General features: G+C 42.3%; 1 protein-coding gene across 1 annotated transcript in view; it reads left to right on the top strand.

The window, feature by feature from the left end:
• Nucleotides 1-21,827, top strand: part of ipo11 (importin 11) — a 100,285-nt gene that overhangs the window by 44,993 nt on the left and 33,465 nt on the right. Inside the window, exons 17-22 of the mRNA XM_068566383.1 lie at nt 5,386-5,419; nt 5,568-5,608; nt 5,701-5,817; nt 7,730-7,843; nt 10,186-10,301; nt 11,614-11,690. Coding sequence (XP_068422484.1) covers nt 5,386-5,419; nt 5,568-5,608; nt 5,701-5,817; nt 7,730-7,843; nt 10,186-10,301; nt 11,614-11,690 — 499 coding nt within the window. The remainder of the gene's footprint in view (nt 1-5,385; nt 5,420-5,567; nt 5,609-5,700; nt 5,818-7,729; nt 7,844-10,185; nt 10,302-11,613; nt 11,691-21,827) is intronic.

The following is a 21,827-nucleotide window of genomic DNA, read 5'->3' on the forward strand; positions in this document are numbered from 1 at the left end:
CTATGAAGGGTGGTGGTGGTGGAGCAGGTTGGTGAGGGAGGAGGCGGTCTGCTTATAATGGGATTTGTGAGTGAGGAGAATATTTTTGTGTTGGATCGGTTGTGGGATCGGGAGCCAGTGGAGGTTTTGGAGAACAGAGGTGATGTGATCGCGGGAGTGGGTGAGCAGGCGAGCAGCAGAGTTCTGGATGTACTGGAGTTCATTTAGGATTTTGGATGATGTGCCATCAACAATGCTGTTGCAGTAATCTATTCTGGAGGTATATCCATCATTAGGTTGTCCTTTTCCTCCTCGTGAAGACACACATATGTGGAGACTATTCAGAGAGACCAATTTGTTCTCGTTGCTGCTGCATTCATGGTCTTAGGTGGCTTTCTCAAAGACAAGAAGTGCTAAATGTTGGGACATCAATTACAAGAGCAACATCACTAGTATAAATAAATACACCAATTGTAAAAAAAACATATTAACAAGTCAACCACCATATGTAAACAATATGGACACCACTGTTATCATAAAGAAACAAACATGGACTTGTTTGGTTGGCATCGGGAACCATTGTCAGCATCCTCCAAGAACACTACTACTACTACTACTACTACTACTACTACTACTTCTACTTCTACTTCTACTTCTACGACTACCACTATTACTTCTGCCATTAATACTATTGCAGAGTACAACTACTCTTACAGTTTCAATGGTCTTTCTTCACATAAGGTCGCCGTTGGATCGCAGACCAGCGTACTAATCATGTCGTGGCTTCTGATCAATAATGTCCGAGCCAGTTCGAACCCCTATAGGGCAATTAATTATTGATCATAAACCTTTTAATGGACTAATGGAAAAGACTTCCCTCTATCAATCAGTCCAATTGGAGATAAATATCTATTGCTCTTCTCTAGCCGCCTTGTTCAGATGGAAAGTGTTTCTCTGACGTTTGAGTGACTCATGAACAAGTGAAACTTGTAGAAACTGGAGAGCCGTAGTTTCATCAAAATGGTCAATGCATGTGGGAGAAATAATTTTGGTTTGCAGATTGAGTGTCCTGAATGAAGTCATTTAATGACACAATGTTGTTTAAACTAAAACTGTTGCCTTTGGTCTCAAAACTCCAGGAATGTATTGTTTAGACCAATGAGTTCTGAATGAGCCTGATAAAAAAGCCACAGACAAAACTGTTTGTGCTGAACATATCACGTGAAGTTGGAAAGGACTGGACCCAATCGGCAAACATCGGTGTAAAGTAATCTTTAGTCTTCATAGATCCCAAACAACAAAGCATCCATAAACACGGGGTTGTCCACAGCACTATAAACGGATAAACAGGTGCAATTAGACACAATCAATCACAATCAAGGACACGGCAGACAAATCACAGGGGCGGGAAGCGAAGGGAACCGAGGAACAAGAGACAGAGTAACGTCAAACTAAAACAAGAAAACCAGAAACTAAAACCTCAACACCGTGACAAAGCAGAAAGTTGTTCTGAATACTACAAGTGTCCCCGGAGTTCTAACCTCTACAAACTTTATTTTTTTACACATTCGTCATGCGCCTTGGAAGGGAGGTGAAGTCGTGCCAGAAACCCACTCTGCTTCTAGAGAAATGCAGATAATCAGGTCTTTGTGGGAGCGTCGCACCCCGTGGGAGCTTTTCTATGTGAGACGGTTTATTGGCACCCATCAATGACATTCATGAGCCGAACCGTAGATCACAGATGCCAGTCGCTCGCAGCTTTCTATTGTGCCGGTTGTTCTACCCTCATTTTCTTCCAATACATTCTCCTTTTTTTCTTCTCTCTCTCTCTCTCTCTCTCTCTCTCTCTCTCTCTCTCTCTCTTTCTCTCTCAACAGCTGCAGTCCTCTTTGATTTTAATGCTAGAAAAAAAAAGTGCTCGGTGGCAAGTTGAACTGCTTCTGTTTTCAGGGCATTTGCATTCCCAGTGTGAGGTCGTAATATTTTCGAGAATTCGCTGTTAAGCCGGCGTTGACGGCATCAAGCTGTGATGTTCCAGTCGGCAGTTTGTCCCTTTTTCTGCTCACTTTTCCTTGACCGCATGGAGGCTTTGAGCTGTAGAGGCGTCCTAAATATGGATTTCATTCCTCATGATTATAATCCCACTCAATTGGTTTTTTTTTTAGTTACTGTACAGTGAATGCCGACTGGCATTTTGTTTTGAACCACACACTACTAGACATTGTTGTAATGATTATCAGGAGTTGGAGTGAATCATAATGGGCTTCTCTTCGGGTCAGAATTGGTCTCAGATACCAAGTGGTCCTTCTCTCCGTGCCAATCCTAAATCCTTGCTGCCCCTGTAACCTTTCCAATCAGTGTGAAATTATTCATTTTGTAGGTTGTTTTATGTATTTAATGTGAGACGGACAAGTAAATCCAAAGCAATATACATTAATCATTTTCTCTCTAAAAAAGCTTAGTAAAAGATAGCTGTCCCCCCCCCCCCCCCAGCATTTGTTGTTTTTGTGATAAAGGAGCTTTAGCTACACTTTGTGCAAGTTATTGTGTATCTGCTCTAATTCTAATTTCCACATACAACTTGGTTATTGCTCTCTCTCACTTGTCTTTGTGTTTGGTGTCTTTCACAAGTCAATGAAACATCGTTTCGGCGTGATCCGCTTCCACGGCTTGATGAGCGAAGTGCACAGTCGGAGCGGCTGCACTATAGCTTTACATGGCAAATAGGAGTTTGCTGCTATGTTAATGTTCTGAATTCACAGTTTAGCCCCTTTTTTTAGCGAGTATGGTTGCCAAGTTGAAGCTTTTCTTTGGCTTGTTTGGATTCAGTGAGGAGCTCAAGCGTAATTTTCAGTGATTCAACTTCTAATCACTTTTAAATTCAGGTTAAACCTGCTGCTTTTTGAGTTTTCCTCAAAGCCCGTTTGAGACGGAATAATGATGTGAGTAAGCCAAGGTTTTGACTGAATTATTTTTGGACCGTGTGTGAGAGAGAGAGCGTCTGTGTTTTAATAGATCCATCTGAGTATTTCATCAAGCAATCTATTATCTTCAACACTTTACTGTGGAATGGAAATGCAGTTCCTCTCATTAGTGCTTGAATTACCAACAAGGCCAGTGCTGATGGCAACTGATGGGCCTCGTTCATCAGCATACTCCTTTTGATGCTTGTTCATGCATGCAGCATTACTAAAACATTATTCCGTATTTTATTATCTTTCAAACACTTGTGGCATCTCTGAATCAAACAACTTAAAGCTATTCATTGTCTTGAACGTACATTGTTGTCTTTCTTATCGTCAGGTTTGAACAAGGGATGAGTGTTTGGAGTTATTGCAAATGGAGCAGTCAAGCCAGTTTGTCAGTTTAAATCTCTTTCAAGATGATCAATGGCTTGAAGGAGGCGTTCGTTGTGAATACATTAGCAAAGTCCTGACATACTGTTCATCTCAGAGAGACGATACTAGTTAGTCTCTGCCTTGTTGAGAGGGCAATACAGAGCATGTTAAAGTCGTTATACAAAAGAGTTACACGGATTCCGTATGGATTATGCAAACATTTTTATTCATATGAGTGTGTTTTTAATGACTGAACTTGATACCATATTCCATGGAAACTTAGCTGCATTTTTACTTCTGATGTCCAGATCTTCTAGTTGACTCACGTAAAGGGAAGTACGTGCTAGTGTTAACTCTTGTTGACATGCGCCACTTTAACAAAACCATGTTAAATTATGATTATTGCAGTGTTATTGCTTGTTTTGGACAGATGGTATACCACGCAGCCTTGGAGTTATCATCTGTTTCAAAAAGCCGAGATCAGTAACTGCAGCCGGGCAGTCTGTGCACTAAACATGCAGAAGTTGAGTTTGGTGAGATTTTGCTGTTGTTGTTTATAAAAACGCTATTGAAGTGTGAATCGACTGAGTTCATGCCTTGGTTTGATCCACAGAAATATAAGCATAGTGCTAAATACGTAATAAGGAGTAAGCCGAAAGCTCACTTACCTTTTGAAGTGAATTGACTGCTGTTAAAAGCATGAAAATCAGAAAGTTTGAAAGTTTGAAGACCGACTCCAACCACTTCAATCGAGACGCGATTGTGTGTTTTTTAAGAGACTAAACCACAAATGAGGAGATATCAATAAATTATAAACTGAAAAATATATTTCCAAAATGACAAACACATTTTCTTCCTGCAAATGTATGCTGTCGTCTAAAATAACATAATCGTGATCTAGGGCAGGGATACTCAACTTGCTTCGCCTCTGGGAAACTATTGAAGCTAGTAAATAAACAAACATGGAAAATATTTATGAAATACCATTAATAAACATTAAATGGCCCATAATTTATCTTGGAAATTTTTTATTTTCAAATTAATATGTGAAAGGATCCTCTCCTCTTTTTATTTGTATTTGAAGCTACTACTAGCTTGATGTGTGTTGATTTTTGCAGCCCCTGTGGACAAAAGTGGTGAAGTTTCCGAGCATCACAATCCCTCAAGAAAACCATTTTACTTTAATTTGGCTCTGGTCCTCCCATAACTCCAGCCAGCCCGGTAATACGGCCTGCACACCGACACGACTCGCAGCTGAGATCGGCGGAGCGGTGAGGTGAAGCTCTGCCTCTGGCCGGAGGAGAGGAGAGGCTGCTTTTGGCCGCCGAGCTCTCCTCCTAACCATCGGAGCTTCTGATTGGCGGTTGGAGGCTGCAGCCAAGGGGCTACGCTGTGCATACTTGAATCGCCCGAGAAAAGGAAAATACAGGGTGTGGGGTCTTAGGAGCAAATGACTTAAGAAATAATGTTGGCATGGGAGGAAAGATGAGATAAAAGTCAATGTTATAAACCTGCAAAGACCTTTTTATAGTTTGATAGTGTTGACACACTCACGCACACACACACTGACAGAGTAAACAAACTGACCCTCACTTATTCACCCATAAATGGCATTTGTTCCTTTAATGTGTTGTGAGAGGGCAAGGACCCGCTGTAATTGAGTTGTCAGTCCCACACTTTCCCTTCACTCTTCTTCACCTTCTTTAATCTCTCCTCCTCCATCTGATCCTCTTCTCCTGGCGGACATTTCCACCTCCATCTCTCCTAAATAACTATAGTACGCCGCTAGAATCCGTAAGGGCGGAGGGGACGGCTGTTGTGTTTCCTCTATTAAAAGCTTTTGCCATAGCGAGAGCTCGATGCGGTCCCTCTGAGGCTGCATTAACGAAAAAGTGTAATTAAGTTTTTTTCTTCTTCCTCAATGTTTGCTTGAATTGCATTATGTGCAGCTGTGGCAATCTTCCTCGGTTCATGTTTATGTATTTCTATATGTATGTTGCTCTCAATTTGTTTCTCCTCACTTAGTTCACTACAAACTAACCGTACATATATATTTGTTTCTTCTCAGGTGCGGATTGAGACAGCTACAACCCTGAAGCTCAATATCCTTCTTCTACCTATATTATTTTTCAGAGCATCATGGTTTGCATCATTTCTTCGGTACGCCAAAGCAAATAGAGCATGTTTTACTAATGAACTGCTTGTATGCCTACCCAAAGCAGTTTGATTTAATCCTTAACTCACGATCACCCGTTGACGACTTTGAGTTCCGGACGGAGCAATTCCTCCCGGTGAGTACATCCATCCTCAATGTAGGATCTACTAGCCAATGAAAACATTTCCCCGTTTTCTAACCTTTTTAAATTCTCCTTTCTTTGTTTAGTACCTGGAGTCTATCTTCGGGCTGCTCTTCCAGTTGTTGCAGCAGGTGACGGAGTGCGACACTAAGATGCAGGTGCTCCACGTCATCTCCTGTGTCATCGAGAGAGTGAACATCCAGGTGAGATTTGAGATATTAAAAATGGAACGGTCCACGTTTGGACGTTTGGTGGAGTTCTGTTCTGCAGCTGCTTTGTGAAGAATAACGCTGGTTAAATTGTGGTCATGAATTTACACTCTGCAGGGGATGTATGAAGCTGTAAAAAAACATCCGTCTTCCTCCCCGAGCCTCAGACCCCCAAGATGAAATAATCCTCTATCCTCAACAGATAGCTAAACACTGATGATTTGTCACATCCCGAGACACCACAAGGCCGGCGGCAGCCCTCATTCGGATGTGCGATCTCTCATTTACCACGACGATACAGTCCACCCCTACTGCCGCAGCAGTGCTTTTGTGGCCATATGGATTTTTATTATTTTCTGAGCATCCAATAAGTCGTTCTAATCCACTTAACTTGCCAACCCTTAAAAACATGACCTTCCTCTTGACCCCCCCCCCAGGCTCCTCTAGATCCGTTTAAGCACCTTCTTTTAAACGTTTCCTTGACTTAAATCTTTCACAGAAATGGCTTTCATCCTTGTGAACTGTCAGTCGGGTTAAATCTGCCTCAGTCATTGGCCCTGGCTACACTTCTAGAGTCAGTGGAAGTCCCATTAATATTCTAACTCTTCTCACAAGGGATTTCAAACCCACACAGAGTGGCAGCAGCTGTAACAACTAGACGGTGAAACCATGAGTGCAGCTTGTGTTGAAATGAACATGATGACAGATATGATGAGATTTAGCTGTTGTTTCTGCTGGGAGTGCCACAAAAGTCATCCGAGGCTGCTTCGTGGGTCTGTTTTTCTCCTTTTTTTAAATCTTTTCTCCTGTTTTTTTTTTTTGCTCTGTCCCTTGCCAACTCCTTATAAAAGTGTAATGGAGCCAAAAATTCCCAGTGTGGGGTCTGCAGCCCGGCCACATAGGCGCTTCAAGCTATTCGAAGGGTTGGCACAAGTCAGCACCAAAACAAATGGCAGAAACCTTTTTGAAGTCTGTATTCCAGTGCTACACTCTGATGTCCTACTGCACCTGAATTACACGGCGTGCCGTCACATTGTGCAGTTTCACGCAGGTGTCTCGACACTCACATGTTTCAAAAGCAACTCTGCATCGAGGGAAGAAGATTACATTCAGCCCAGTTTTGTGAACAGATTGTAATGGAGGTTGCTGTAGTGTGTGGAGCGGGGATTCAGATTAGATGTGTTGGTACAAGATCAACCGAGGACACGGCTGTCAAGTTTTTCTTGGAGCCGGTATATTTTCAAAATGCATACTGAAGATTATTAATGTTATTTTACGCACAAATTTAGCTCTAATTGTTGTTGCTGTGGCTGCCATGGATCTACAATCACTCACATCATGTGTCACCCAGATGAGAGCTATTGCAGACTGTGGGCTTGAGGCATCAATAGATCACCTCAGTGGAATGATTTTTTTCTATTCTTTTCTTCTTTTTTTTTAAAAACTGAAAATATATTCTGTATTTTCAACAGCCTGTCCAGTGTTTTCTTCTCACATCTGTTCCACTGACGCATGCTTTGAAGCAGCCGATTTTGGTTGATAGAGCCAAAGGATAAGGGAATCTTGTCTGAATTCACTTCTGGGGGGGAAAAACAACAACATATAAAGCTTTGAGGGAAAGCATTACATTAACTGCGTAGTTGCTCACTTTTCTTTTGTGCTGTATCCTGACTGTTGACACACTTTCAGGCCAACTAAGCTCGCTGTGCTGCGATGCTTGAGTTGTTTCTAAGTGGGTTCAGGCATCTGGGACTGGAACAATGTACACAAACACACAATAACCCAGGGTTCCCCGTCACGGCTCCCAAATAGGACTTTTATCCAACATAAGTTTCACAGCAGTTCAATCTTTTATCCGTGTCGGTAGATGCGAGTTTAAATCTGTTTTTTGCTTCTCGTTTTTCAGATCCGGCCTTACGTAGGCTGTCTGGTGCAGTACCTGCCGCTGCTTTGGAAGCAATCCGAAGAGCACAACATGCTTCGATGTGCCATCCTCACGACGCTCATCCACCTGGTACAGGTACGGGGCGCCCTCAACTTCCGCTGTTTGCTCATCACACAGACGCTCGGTGTTTATGCATCGAGACAGCAGGGCAGAATCCACCAAGTGTGGTATGTTTATGCAGCACCTGCAGGCATCGAGCTCCACAGCTGCAGTGTTTCTCATGTTCAGCAGCTGTTATCTGTGTGTGTGTGTGTTTTACGTAATCCACCTGTGCCACCTGTTGGCTTAAAAAAACAAACTTCAGCAAATGTCAACTGCATAAATGTAAATGTCAGTCAGCTACAAACAACAAACATGTTGATTAGAAGGGAAAACACTGAAGTGATTTTATTTTATTTGGTTTTTCCTCCTTCAATTTAAAGTGTGTTATGTTCATTGTTCATAGTGAGTGGGCTTCCCAGGTCCTGCTGCATGACAGGTGGCACTGTTCTGTGGATCTGGCAAGAGGTGTGGTTTTACTTGTTTGGCAACAAGTTGCTTAGGCTGAGTTCCAAAATGTCTGCTAGGGACACCTGGGTCAGGTGCATTTGCCCAAATTGCCCAAATTTTACTTTGACAACAATTGTTATTCATTCATCTTCACCTTGCCTTCAGCTGCCAGAAATTGTGACTTTACTGGGATCAGGCCGCCGAGAGAAGCTCTCTGTCTGGCTTTCCTGCTTTATTCTCGGCCTCAGTTGCTCACACGAGGAGTACATTTGTGAGCCACAGAGAAATATGTATAGAACCGCCTGCGTTTTGGTTTCTTTTTAACTTCTTCGTTAAATGTCAGATGCAATGTAAAGATTCTGTGGAGCAACTCGTATCATGTTTTTATTTTTTTTGTTTGCCCGCAATATCAATCAGTTTTATCACTGAAGTTAAGAGAAAGTAGCCTCAGACAAAAGCGCCGTTCCCGAGAGCATTGGAGCAGCCTGTCTCAGCCTGCAGACAGATTGGGACCTCAGTGTGGCTGCCTGCGACGTCGCTTCACAGTGGGAGATGAAACGCTCGGTGATAACAGACACAATCCCTTTGGAAGACTAACACGAGTACACATCTGGCAATCCGTGGGAGGCACTGAAGGTCTACAGCCGAAGGGGCTTGGATTAGCAAATCGTGTCACCACATACTAATAAAGCGTAATGCTGACGTTCAAAAAGAAAAAGAAAAAAAAGTCGAGTTGAAGTTACTACTCGGTTCAAATTGTTCAGAGCAAATGGTTTATTGTTTGATTTTTTAAAAAAAAGTGTTTTGAGCGTTATTTAGTCATAAAGTCTTTAATGGTGAAGGTTGAGTTTTATTTTAGTGGTGTATAGAAATGCAAGTGACAACGTTTTGCCAAATTAAACTTTAAATAATCAGTTTTAACATCATGACAAGTCTACAGAATGTAGCCAAATGGATAAAGTCTGCTAATAATAATGAAGATACGACAGATATAGAATAATAGAACATTGTTGGTACTTAAACTCACCAACAGGAGGTTAAATAACACAAATCAGACTTTGCAGTAACGTGGGAATAGTAAAAAGATGTGTGCTGTTTCACACATATGGATATGAGGAGGGAAGCATAACAATTTGATTGTCCTCTAATTATCAATCAGGACTGAGTGTATACCTTGTGCTGTGTATATTAAAGTGTGACAGAGAGGTTTTAGTCTGGCTTTCAGTGTCAATGTACTTCAAGAGACCAACGTAAGGAAATCCATTCTTTTGAACTGAACTTGGGTCAGATGGCCAGAGCGAGCGGTTAAATGTCCGTCCCACTCGTTCTGTTTCCGTGGTATGAGCGCTGAATGGACGTGAGCCAAGTCGTGCAGTTGGACCAGAGCCTTTTTTCTCACGCAGCTGAAGTCAATGAGCCCATGCTGTTTCGAAAGAGCTGTAAAATGTACATAACAATTCCCCCAACACATTTTGTACCTTTAGGCAGGAATATAGCAACCAAACATACGGGTAAAAAGACACTATTTATGACACCTTGTTATTGAAAGTGGGAACAGTTGCTCGTGCCCTGCAGAGTGTGTGTGTGTGTGTGTGTGTGTGTGTGTGTGTCTATATATATATATACACTAAGAACAAGGTGTGCTCTCGCACTGGTAGTGTAGCGTGGGCACATCGTGCTCGGTCAAGGTGTGCCTCGCTGGCTGAGCCACAGCATTTGAATGTGGAAGCTTTTCTATAAGTTCGATCGTGCTCCACTCTGCTCAGATGGTCTGCGAGGTACACCCATTAAGCCAAAGCACACAACGTACAGTTACTGAACACCCCCCCCCCCCCCCCGCCCCCTTTTTTCTGCTTTCTTTTTTGGGGGGGTTTCCTAGTTTGGCACTAACTTTTTATAATTGTTTTTGTATGTGATTGTTCTCACAGGGCCTGGGGTCAGAGTGTAAGAACTTGTACCCGTTCCTTCTTCCTGTCATCCAGCTGAGCACCGACGTGACTCAGCCTCCGCATGTGTATCTGCTGGAGGATGGACTGGAGCTTTGGTATGGACTTGCACGTTACATATATATATATTTACGAATATATGGTCATGTTATTTCTTTCCCTCGACCACACTCACACACGACATCCATACTAGCTGTCTTTATCTCCCCTTTTGTCTGTCACTCAATTCACTTAAATCCTTCTTCTTTTCTTTTTTTTTTTATATTGGTCATCCCTTATTTACTGACTCACATTTACTCCAACCAAATACCAACACTTTGCAGGGAAATGGGCTCGCCGTGAAATATTGTTAAAATCCTCCGGGCTGCCTTTCATCGCCGCTTAATGTGTTTTATTCCCCGTCCGTGGCAAGCTGCAGTGTTCAGAATGCTGCGTGCGCTCGTAGTACAAAGCCACAGTCTTGTGTCTCTGTCGCGCCTTTTTATTCTGATTAACAATCATACCCTATTTGTTTGTTTAGTTTACAAAGTCAATGTCATTTTCTTTTGCTTTTATCTTTTATCAGCTGATTTCCTCTCTCTCTCTCTCTGTGGCCCTCTCAGTAGTTTTTTCTTCTTCTTTCCTATCAGTCGGTGAAGCATGCATCCAATCTGTGACGCATGCTGTCCGTGAAATCCATCAACCTTTATTTGAGGTTTTGTCATCACCGAGTGCTTAACATCTCTGGGGAGGTTTTCCAGTTTCGAGACATACACTTAGTAGCTGTGAGCATGTCAGTAGATCTTATTGAATACACTGCTTTGACAATCTGATGTCATGTGAGTGGCGACGAGGAGAGGGGGCTGGTGATTTCATCGTCATATTTCAATGTGAATCTACAGTTTTCCATGATGAAGTCCAAACTTAACAACAAATAAAGCTTATTTTCTAAATATCTTTTCTGACTAACGGAACATAATATTTTTATTTGTTAAACCCAAACCTATTATACGTTACAAGAACCTATGCGACTGTACAGCTTTGGATTTTCCTTTCTGTATTTTAGAATTGAATGAGTCGTGTCAGTATACTCTGATTATTCAACTAATCATAAGGTTTTGTTTCTATTTAAACCCATTTTTCTTTACAGTGAGCCAAACCACGAACATATCTTGTCTCCTTTTCCTTTTACACCAACTTCACTGTGTATTATTTATCTCCGCCTTTGTGATGCCTATGTTCTTATCTTCTTTCTGCCTCTGTAATTTGTCCGGCTGTACTTCTCTTTCCATTTTCTTTTGCCACCTCTAATCTATATTTTCTGCACTGCTTTCTCCCAAATTCCCCCATTTTCTGTTTCATTCTCTCCTTTGCCCTCTCTCTGTCTGTTCCTTCCCTTCTGCCTGCTCTCTTCTCCTTCCCACCATGCAGGTTGGTGACTTTGGAGAACAGCCCAGCCATCACCCCGGAGCTGCTCAGAATTTTCCAGAACATGTCAGCTTTGCTAGGTGAGCTTGTGTGTGAGAGAGAGTTTTTTTTCCCCCACACACTTTATGGGGTTTAGCATTAACACATTCATTTAATTATAGGTAGGAAAGGAAGGTATCACATCAACACAATAGTTGTGCTTCTATCATGCATTTGCAGTTTGATTATCATACGGTCAAATAATGGCTTCCTGTATAGTAGTTCAGAAGAGAGACACAGAAAAAAAATATATATATTTCACCACAAAACAGCGAGGGAGAAAAAAGCCGAGGCAATCTGAAAGAACTCACCAGCATCATGTGATCAAATACTTTAAAATCACAGAGAGGCTGAGAGAACGAGGACAGAGGGAGAAGTTGATGCAATCCACGGACATGGAACTAACTCTCACAGTTGCATCCCTTCTGGGTAGTCCAGCATTCAGAGATCACAATTGTGGCTATGCGGTAGCCTGGAGGCAATGGGGGCCACTACTGTGGCTCTGTAGGCCGCTGTGAGTGGTGGCATATTGAATGGACCTGGCTGGATGATTTATCACAGGCTTAGAGCGCCAGGACACCTCACTTACTGTAGTCCGTAGAGGTGTACGTGTGTCTCTGTGTAAGTGTGTGTGTGTGTGTGTGTGTGTGTGTGTGTGTGGCCTTCAGTGGGATGAAGAAGCGTATTGATTGGGTGCTCCTGCACATACCGAGAGAGTCGGACTAATATGAACGCTGGCGTAGCCCGGCTTACTGGAGCATTTGATATCGCGTGGGCAGAGGATTCATGAGACACAGACGAGCAAAGGGACTCAGAAAGCTCCTTACAGATGGATGAAACGAAGTGGGAAGAAGAGAGAAATGGGGTGCGATTTGTGGAACATAACGAGCAGGTGGCGGATGGAAAGTAATGATTCAGGAAGTGATGGCGGGGAAATAATTCATGACAAGAGTGACATGCTGTAGTAAAGGTTACACAGCGGAGGTGCACGCAGAGGAGCTTCAGACGTGGATGAATGGAAGGAAAGATAAGAGAGGGGCCCTTTTTACTTTTATCTAATGCTCAACAGAAAAGGTCAGCAAAGGCTATGTGAAGGCTAAATTATTTTTTTTTTTTTACTACAAATTAACACAACCAGTAACATTTACTATGACATCATTCTCAAGCAATTAGACTGAAGACAGCTGAAAGGTGCCAAAAAACAACTACTGCATCTAAGGCCATAAAGGCATGCAAACGCCCAGCATGGCTTTTTAATTAAATTTTAATGTTTAGTCCCACTTGAGCCCCTGCCATTTTCTCAAAAAATCTGAATAGTTTGCATGCCCATACCAAATACAGAATATCTCCCCAACTAAAAGAATATTTTCAAAAGATATAGTATACAGTTAAGAGGTTTATATAGCAGTAAATGTGTTACTGGTTTATTAGTTGATGATAGAACACAGAAAAAAAATAATTCTTCCAGGATGTATTTACTCTTTTTAATTATGCATATCATCACTTTTAAACTATAACAGTATCTCTGCAAAGTTTGACTTTGAACTTCAGTACTTTTTGTATTAATTTATATTAATTTAGTGCAGATTTCGTGAACCGTACGTTTAGGTCCTTGGCTTTCTTCCTGGACCTTGAACGCATCTGGTTCCACGACAGACGCTTCTCTGCATCGTCTCTGAGCCACGCCTGTAGAAAGCCAGTAGCTCCTCGCAGGACGCTGACCGGTCCGTGCGCCGAATTGCCGGACACGAACGCATCCCCTGAAGCCCAACAAGGCGGCGGTTGTAGCCTGGTAGCTTCGAGGGCTAACGCCCTTCACTCTCATCAGCAAGTGGCAAGGGAGATGCAGGAACCTGGCTTGGGTCTTGAGGAGTTGTCGCGTTAATTTTACATCCAACAAGCCCAAACTATACGCAGACTGCACCACCGCGTTCCCCGCACATGGCGACCCCTCGTTCATGCACATCGTAAAGATGAGTAACTCATTATGATGGCAGCCTAATGTGTTAGGAACTTGTGCCCACATCCACCTTAGTCTACATTGCCTCATGGAGATAGCTTTGTGACCCGCTTCTGCTTACTATTATTACCATCATCTGTGTTTACTATGGAGGCAATTCTCTCCTTTTTCTTCTTCAATGTTTGCTTCAGTGTAGACGCTTTTCTCTGGCTGTGACAGACGCATTAAAACAAAGTAAAGGGGAAGAAAAGCTTTCACATCTCTCCAGGTACAAGCTAACAGCATTTCATTAGTAAAGTAAAAACAATATATAAACACACCAAATGATAGTTGGAGGTCTTTTGTCCCTTTTCCAAGCATTTTTGTTTATGCAAGTCAGATTTGTACATTCGTGAGAAAAACATGAATTCCATTCAAGCAGTTTTTACAGCTGCATCTTTTAGTTGTAAATGTGCTCCCATGTCTAACGTTGATTTAGATCCTTCAGAAACATAAATATCCTCTATGTATTATAATCTGTGGTGGTATTCTCCGTATGATAAATATAAACATTTGCCTGATACAGCCGTCAAAGAATGTATTTAATAACCAAATCCAAGATCACGATTGATCTTCAAACGTGAGTGAATTACAGTTTAGACCACTTTTTTGTTGTCACATCTCTATTTTCCTCTTTTGCATTCTCCCAACTTTAGTGACCCCTGGAACAAGCAGACTTAAATTAACCCAAATCCTTGTTGTCGTCCCAAAATAAACTCTGTAGGAGTGTGGTGACATACTTTTGTTTTTTGCTTTATTAATAGCTCCTCCTCCATCATCTTCTTATCCCTTGTTTGTAGCATAATATTTTAAATGGATGTTTTCACCTTTGTGTCATTGCAGCTCAGGACTCTCTCGACCCGGCGTTCGCTCTCCCCGTCTCTGTCTCTCCGGTTATTTCTTAACGTCGGCACGTTTAAAGCTCTTCAGTCGCATTGAACGTAAATGCGGTTGTCAATGCGAGTATTCAAATGGATAAATTCAAAGCTGCTGTGATGAAAAGACACAGTCACAGGTCAGAACCAATGATATGTCCTTTTAAACAGTAAGCAGGAAAAATAAGTGGAGTATCATTTTACATTCAACAATTAATGCGTTAATTTACATATAATGATCTCAAGGGAAATGAACTTTTTTCGCTTTTTTCCGTCAACTGGTTGGTCGTCATCTTTGGCTTCTTCTCTTTCTTTTTTTTTTTACCGGGGCATTCTGCGGTTCATTTATTTTAGTCCGTGGAGGGATGCGGGCCATTGAGAGAGTCTGGCTCGGTTTGGTGTCGCAGCTTGCCAGATGTGTGGCCTGGCCGGCCTGATAACGAGCCCCGCTCCATCACGGCTAAAATGAAGCAGCAAATCCCCTAATTAGAATGTCAAGAGCTTTGCATTGACTAAATTGTTAGACTAGCACTCAGTCCTGTGTCACTGCCACCACGATCTGAACTAGGACACATTTCAGCTGCTTGTGCTGCACCGACTAGTGACCACGGATGGTAAGCAAAGATGGTTTTTCTTTTTTTCTCCCTTGTTGGCATTGCACTAATTAGTGCGAGCGAGTGATGGAGCTCGAGACTATCCTCATGTCTGTGTGCCATTTAATAATACTTGTTAAGAAACGCGACACGTCTTGCAGTTTCACGGTTAAAAGCCGTCCTGGGAAAGGAAGGCATAATGGATACTGAACTGCTGGAGGGCTTCAGTCTGAAACAGATGGACATCTTTTGAGTTTCCTTTTCAAAAGAAGCAGCAGCAGCAACTAATTAATACATTAATGGGAAACTATTAGAAACCCATGAGTGCTTCTTACAGAAAATGTAAAGAGTATTATTACAAAACATGAGAGCTGAAGAATAAAGGTCTGTCTGTATTGATAGACGTCAGTCTTTATCATCATTTTTTTTTTTTTATCAATAAATTAATGGTTTACTCCATGCAATTTTTGAAAATAGTAAAACACACTTCACAATTTATAGAAATCCACTATGATGCCTACAAATAGTGTATCATTGCTTCATGATCATCCCATCAAGGACATGTCGGACCATCTCCACGAAAGATCAATGACACTGTATGAAGAGAGCGTTCAGCTTCATTTTTCTCCTTGTGAAAGAATGTGGGCTCCCAGTTAGCCGCCCAGCTCCACAGATCAATCTGGACATTCCCCATCAGAGGACAGCCTTTTATTACCGGCTTCTCAATGAGAAGTAACGAGTCATTATAGCCGCCGCAGATGGTGAGTATTGGGCGACGCTTACTCTGCCAGGATGGATAAACTGTTGATTATGTATATGCAGCAGTTTAATTAGTGTAATGCTGTGAACTTAAAGTTTGATATTATTAGATCAGTTTGCTCTGTCCAACCTCACGCTGCTGTTTCAGTGCTGTGAGGTTTCATTCTTTTTTTAAAAAAAACTTCATTGAATCCCTTGCTGAGCTTTTATCGCTTCTCTCATGCATGATTACTCGTCCGTAACTTCGCAAAGACTCGAGCACAAATAGGAGTTGGCCTCTCATCTTATGCGTTTTCTTAAAAAAAAAAGGTTTTGGCAGTGAGTCCTTTAAAGCAGCTTTCATGCGGTAGCCATGCTCAAACATATACAAACATGCTTTGACTTCCCTCCAGAGGTCCTCTTTAAGTTTTCTTCATTTTCAGGTCTTAAATTTTAAAAAAAGAGACCACTAAATGTTCCTTTTTTGATTCATGCATGTAAACCTCCAGCCTCGAGCTTTACTCAACTCAAAGCCTTTACGTCCGGCTGACTTGAATGTTCGTGACAAACACCCTCCGAGTGTCCTTGTAGAGAGCATCAGCATAGATTCTGGCACCACGTCTTTGGTATTTGTAAACTTTCCCCCACTTAGCAAACCTTGTCATCACCGTCACACACACTCTACAGCAAAGAAATTGGGTTGGGAGGTGACCAAAAATTTCAGCAGTGTCCCCACCAACGATTAGAGGCACTTCAGAGGCCGTTATCACAGTCAGATGTGAGGCTCGTTTTCCTGTTAATGTTGATAACCGAAGCGGATTGTGCAACACATGCCCAGGGCTATGAAGGATGTACTGACTAAAGCTTAATCAGTGCCTCAGCAGCTGTTTTTGTGAGTATTTGATTATAGGGGATGATGGTGTGTGTGTGCGTGTGTGTGTGTGTGTGTGTGTGTGTGTGTGGATGGGGCTGTTGTGTCCTCACTTGTCTTTGTGAAAATGTAATTGCTTTTATAGTATTGATTTGGCAAAATACCCTTTTCTCTTTCAGAATAATAATCACAAGGCTTTTCTAACATGTCTTTGGCTATTCACTTGCAGAGGGAGAATACAATGTTAAAAAAAATGCTTTTCATTGTAATTCAATCCTATCCAAATCACACTAAAGTTTAAAGAAATTACCACACTTCAGTAAACACAAATCAAATGATTGTATTTAATCAGCGACGCCCGCAGTATTTTCCGTGGTAAGCAAAAGGGTGCAAGAAAAAACAAGTAAAATGTATATAAATCATGAAAATACAGGCGTCGAATCAAGTGAAATATTTCCCATAGGACTCTCAAACCTGGGCAGCACAAGCCCGTAGTGCACATGCAGGTGGAGCACAAATCATGATCAACGTGGATAAAGCTCTATTTTTTCTTCTCAAGGTTTCTATAGCTGGTCAAATATAAAACCGTCTAACTGTTTTCTTTATGCAACAGCACCAGTCACTTCTACTCTGAGGTCGTCGTCTCCCCCTGCCCCCTTCCCCTCTCCAGGGCTTTTTATCCAACACTTCATTCCAGATTTATCTTTTTCGGTCACATTTGTCAGTACAGGCTCAAAAAGCTTCCCTACTATCTGATCTAGAGCAGCGTTCCCTCTGTGTGTTGGCTTGTGGCTCACTCATTCTGGGCCTGTGGAGTCCTGCTGGTGTCATCTTGGTTCAAAGCAGCGGTACAAGATGTTGATCAGCTGTCGCAGCGGAGCTGTTCAGGTATCCGCCACCAGCTGAAGGCCACCAGAGGTTTAAAGCCTCCTCCCTTTCTCGTTGATGCTCCATTTGTTTAAGTTACAGTTAAGATCAAGGCAGAAGATTATTGCTTGCAGCTCCCATGCTTTTGTTACATGAATATGTGGGACATGCATCAACACAATTACTTTGAAAATCAAACCTAAAATCTGCATTATACATTTTTTTTGGAGTGTCCAAAGTATATGTTGTATGCAAGTTACAATAACGCACTGATGAGTTTATAGTAGACCAGCGCACAGCCATTTGTGTTGACTCGGCGCTCGTTTGTTTTTTAGTGGTTGCATGGGAGCTATTGTGTGTTGTTTGAGTGAGTCTACATAACCGTTCCACTCCGGCTCTGATGGCGCGCCTCTCTGACGGCGTGAATTCACAAAAGGCGTGTGCAGCTTTTCAGGCGCTGAACTCCAACAAATAGCATAACAAAAAGAAACCGTGTGAATCTGAAAGCACCTGCAAAAGGGTGATATGCACCCAGACCTGCCCCGACAAGCAAATAGCATCTTAGTGCTGTCGCACTGTTAGCATCCATTTACATTTGGTAATATGAATATAATTAGTGCACAACTGTCCCTTTTTCTTTGCACATGCTCCGTTGCAAAAACTTTATAAAAGTCACTAAAGCTCATTTATAAAAGGTGTTACCGCTGCCGGTTTTTAGAAACTTTTGAGAATGACATTTCTTTCCTTTGTCCACCGGCTGAAATCATATATGTTTGAACTGATTTTCATCAGATTGGAGTTACGGTTACACTGAAAAGTCGTAATTTCCTTGCTTTAATAATATATTGACTGGAAATAACTCTGAGAATATAAACGTGACGCTAATAATGCAACCTTTCAATATGTTTTTACCCAAAAAGTTGCACACACTTATCAATGCAACCACTTCCGCGTCACAGAACCATGCTGCTTTATTCCCATCCTCGATCATGCCTTCCTAATCTGATGACACTGTGTGTCCTTGTTCACACACTGTTACGGCAATCTGTCGCCTTTGCTTTATTCCCCTTGTAAAAATGAGCAGCCTGGCCCGACCGCAGGAAAGCATACGTTATATATTCTGGAGCTCTCGATCTTTTCCCTGTCTGTTCCCTCACGGTGCCCTACATTTCAGCACCCACGCTCCAGTCTATATCGCACACAATGACGGCGGCAACATCAGAGCAATTGCGTGAGTGCACATTTGGTGTCACTTTGACTTTTGTAGACCATCACTCCGTTTCTTTTATACGTCTTGTTATTTGGACTCGTCTTCGTCGTCAATTTGAGTTCAGCGCCTTGTTGCTCCCCACTATGTTTGAGTGTTTAGTATTCATGCAGGCTGGTTTGCTGACTAAATAAGCCCCTGATATACGTTGTGTACTTGCGCAGATGGCGGTGGACATTATTGCCATTACCTTACTGCGGCTGGCAGATGGCTGGAGAAATCCTGTTCCATACATCCACATTAATATCGCCTGTCTGAACCGGCATTGGTTTGACCGGACCTCCTCCGGTGCTTACTCACCCACTGGCTTCTTCTCCCAACCATGATGAGGAAGGAAACAGTTCCATGAGCTTCAGGTGCTTTACGGAAACTGGGATTCAGAAAGTTTGCTCGAAACTTTGGCTTTGGAGAGAGCGGCGCTGACATTTCTGTACTGTAGAATAACAAGACGCATTAGACTGAATGTATTCATGTCTCTTCCGGATGTTGAAATTCACAAAGCCATATGATTATTGCCAGAAATCCTATTTGTGTTGCTCCTGCTCCCTCTCTATATATGTGTTTTTATACATCCTGTAGTAGGCGTGAGAGGTTTGTTTACTGTGATTGTAGCTGCCTCACTAAACTCAAAATAATAGAACAGGGGAAAAAATGAGGAGAGGATGAGAGAGAAATGAGGAGAAAGCAAGCTAGATTGAAATGGACACACTCTACAGGCACATGGGAAGCGAGCGTGCATCACGGCCCTCCTTCAGCCGCACAAATGTTCAGCCTCATTTGCTAGAGTGCCTTTTCGTTCTTTGTTTTGTTTTCCCAAGTTTGTGATCCCTTTTTAAATGAGGCGACGTCATCAAAAGAAGGTTGGTTTAGTTTCCTCCCAGGGGTGTTTTATTTGAAGAATATTTAGAAGTTTGTAAAAAGTGTCAAGTATATACACAAATAAAAATAAGTCAAAAAAACATAATAAATAAATATATATTTATATTTTTTTCCCCTCACCCCTTTAATTATCTGGTGACCCCCTGAGTGTCGTCTTGGGACTCCTTTGCTTGGTTCTGACCTGATTGTTATTGCAAAAGAAAACAAGCTGCTCCCCGTAAAGACCTAATTAAAAAAGTAACGACGTTCCGAGTTTTCACAGCTCTAACATTACTTTACTCGACACCGGAAACAACGTTTTATTTATACAAGTACTCTTCCGCCTATACGTCCACAATATCTGGCCCCTGTGTGCATGCTAGGAGGTAACTGCTGTCCTGTGTGCTAGAATTAGCAACCCTGTCAACTTGTTTGAAGTAAACAAGCATTCTAGGTGTTTCAGTCGGCTACACTGTCAGCCCGCATTACTCTCAACGGATCCATGCAAATGTTAGTCTCGGTGTATGTATCTAGATGCTGTGTGGGTGACTTTTTTATGTGAGGAGGGTAAGGGGGGGCGTTAGTGTCTGTATGTAGGCGTGTTTTAGATCCCGTCTGTCCTTCAGCTGTCTCTTTGTTTGTATCGCGCAGACGCACTTCCAGGTGTTGTGGTCCGTTTACCACGCCTGCCCACATTACCGTCGAACCTCCACCCCACTGCGTTTGTCACGCTGTATGTTTAGGCCGCCTCCTACTGCTCACGTCCTGCTCGCTCTCATCATCTACGCTGTTTATTTGCAAACTAGACCTTGCTTAATGTGTTTAAAACTGCTCAACTTTGTCTTGTTGTTTTTTTTCTCGTCGTCTCCTATTAGGCAAACTCTACTTTTGCTCACCAGTGTGAAGTACTTGAAAAACGTTACTTCTTCCCAACACATCTTGCGCGTGTAAACAAAGAGACACACTCATATGACATTTATGTTCTGAGCGCCAAATCGTGCACTCAGTGTCCACTTCTAAATGGGACCACAAACCTACTACACACCTGCTCTAACTGCGCCGTGGACCAAGAAGCCGTTAACAGTTAGTTATGGCAACAGATTGGCTTCGGACTCCAGCACACACTTATGGGTAAGAAGTCAATCTTTGCTCTCCAGCCTCTTGCATATAATTCTCTGCTAATGGTCCAAGGTGTTATGCATTTGCTAGGTGATAGAAAAATGTACTCAACACCTGGTGGTAAAATCATTCATTCGTTGCAAAGGAAGGAGCAGAGTCATAAGTCCAACTTGTAAGACAAATTGCATATATCCGAGACTCGTCTCCGAATGAGCGGAGCACTACCTTTTAAAATCCTTATCAATACACAGAGGCCCACCTGACGTCTTCATGGCTTCATCCCCCCCCACAACGTCTATAGATTGACCTCGGCATGGTCATATGATAACAAAGGAACTGCACGTTCTTTCAGACAGAGACTTACAGATTCCCTAGTCTATCAACTATCAGGAGACATGCCACGTCGTGTGTCAGTTCAAACGCGGGCGCGTTCAATGAGAAGTCACAGGCCTCACAATAGTTTGAATGTGATTATGAACATAACAGTGAAACAGTAACTGATTAAGAGTAAATAGGTTTTTCTTCCAACAGTAGTGTTACCATTTATTGTTGTCCACGCGAGTTGTCTCTACTTTTGATTCTATTTTAATCCTGTTTTGAATGTAGCCTGATGAGTTATACCCTTTTCCCTGCTGGTGTAGAGTTTAAATAAACTGTGTTGATGTTCACACACGACGGTGTGCACATGTGCTGTTCGCACCGCTTGAGCGGTGTACGCATGCAGAATTATGACATATTAATTACTCCTCTTCCTCGTGCGCGTTCGTGTGTGTGTGTGTGTGTGTTTGTTCGTTCGTTTGTGTTTGTGTGTGTTCGTTCGTTCCAAATTCTCATCACGCACAAGAGTGCAAAAGACCTCCTAGACATATTCTCCACAGATCTCCTCCTGCAGTGATATGCGAGGCTTCACTGTCTCTGTTATCATAAACTAACACAAAGGTCAGACAAACACCAGAGACAAAGTGGCTAATGCTTAATGTTGGGATAATGA

The sequence above is a fragment of the Clinocottus analis genome, unplaced genomic scaffold (assembly GCF_023055335.1).
Source record: "Clinocottus analis isolate CAN_PGR_092001 unplaced genomic scaffold, fCliAna1.0.p SCAF_7, whole genome shotgun sequence".
Taxonomy (NCBI): Eukaryota; Metazoa; Chordata; class Actinopteri; order Perciformes; family Cottidae; genus Clinocottus; species Clinocottus analis.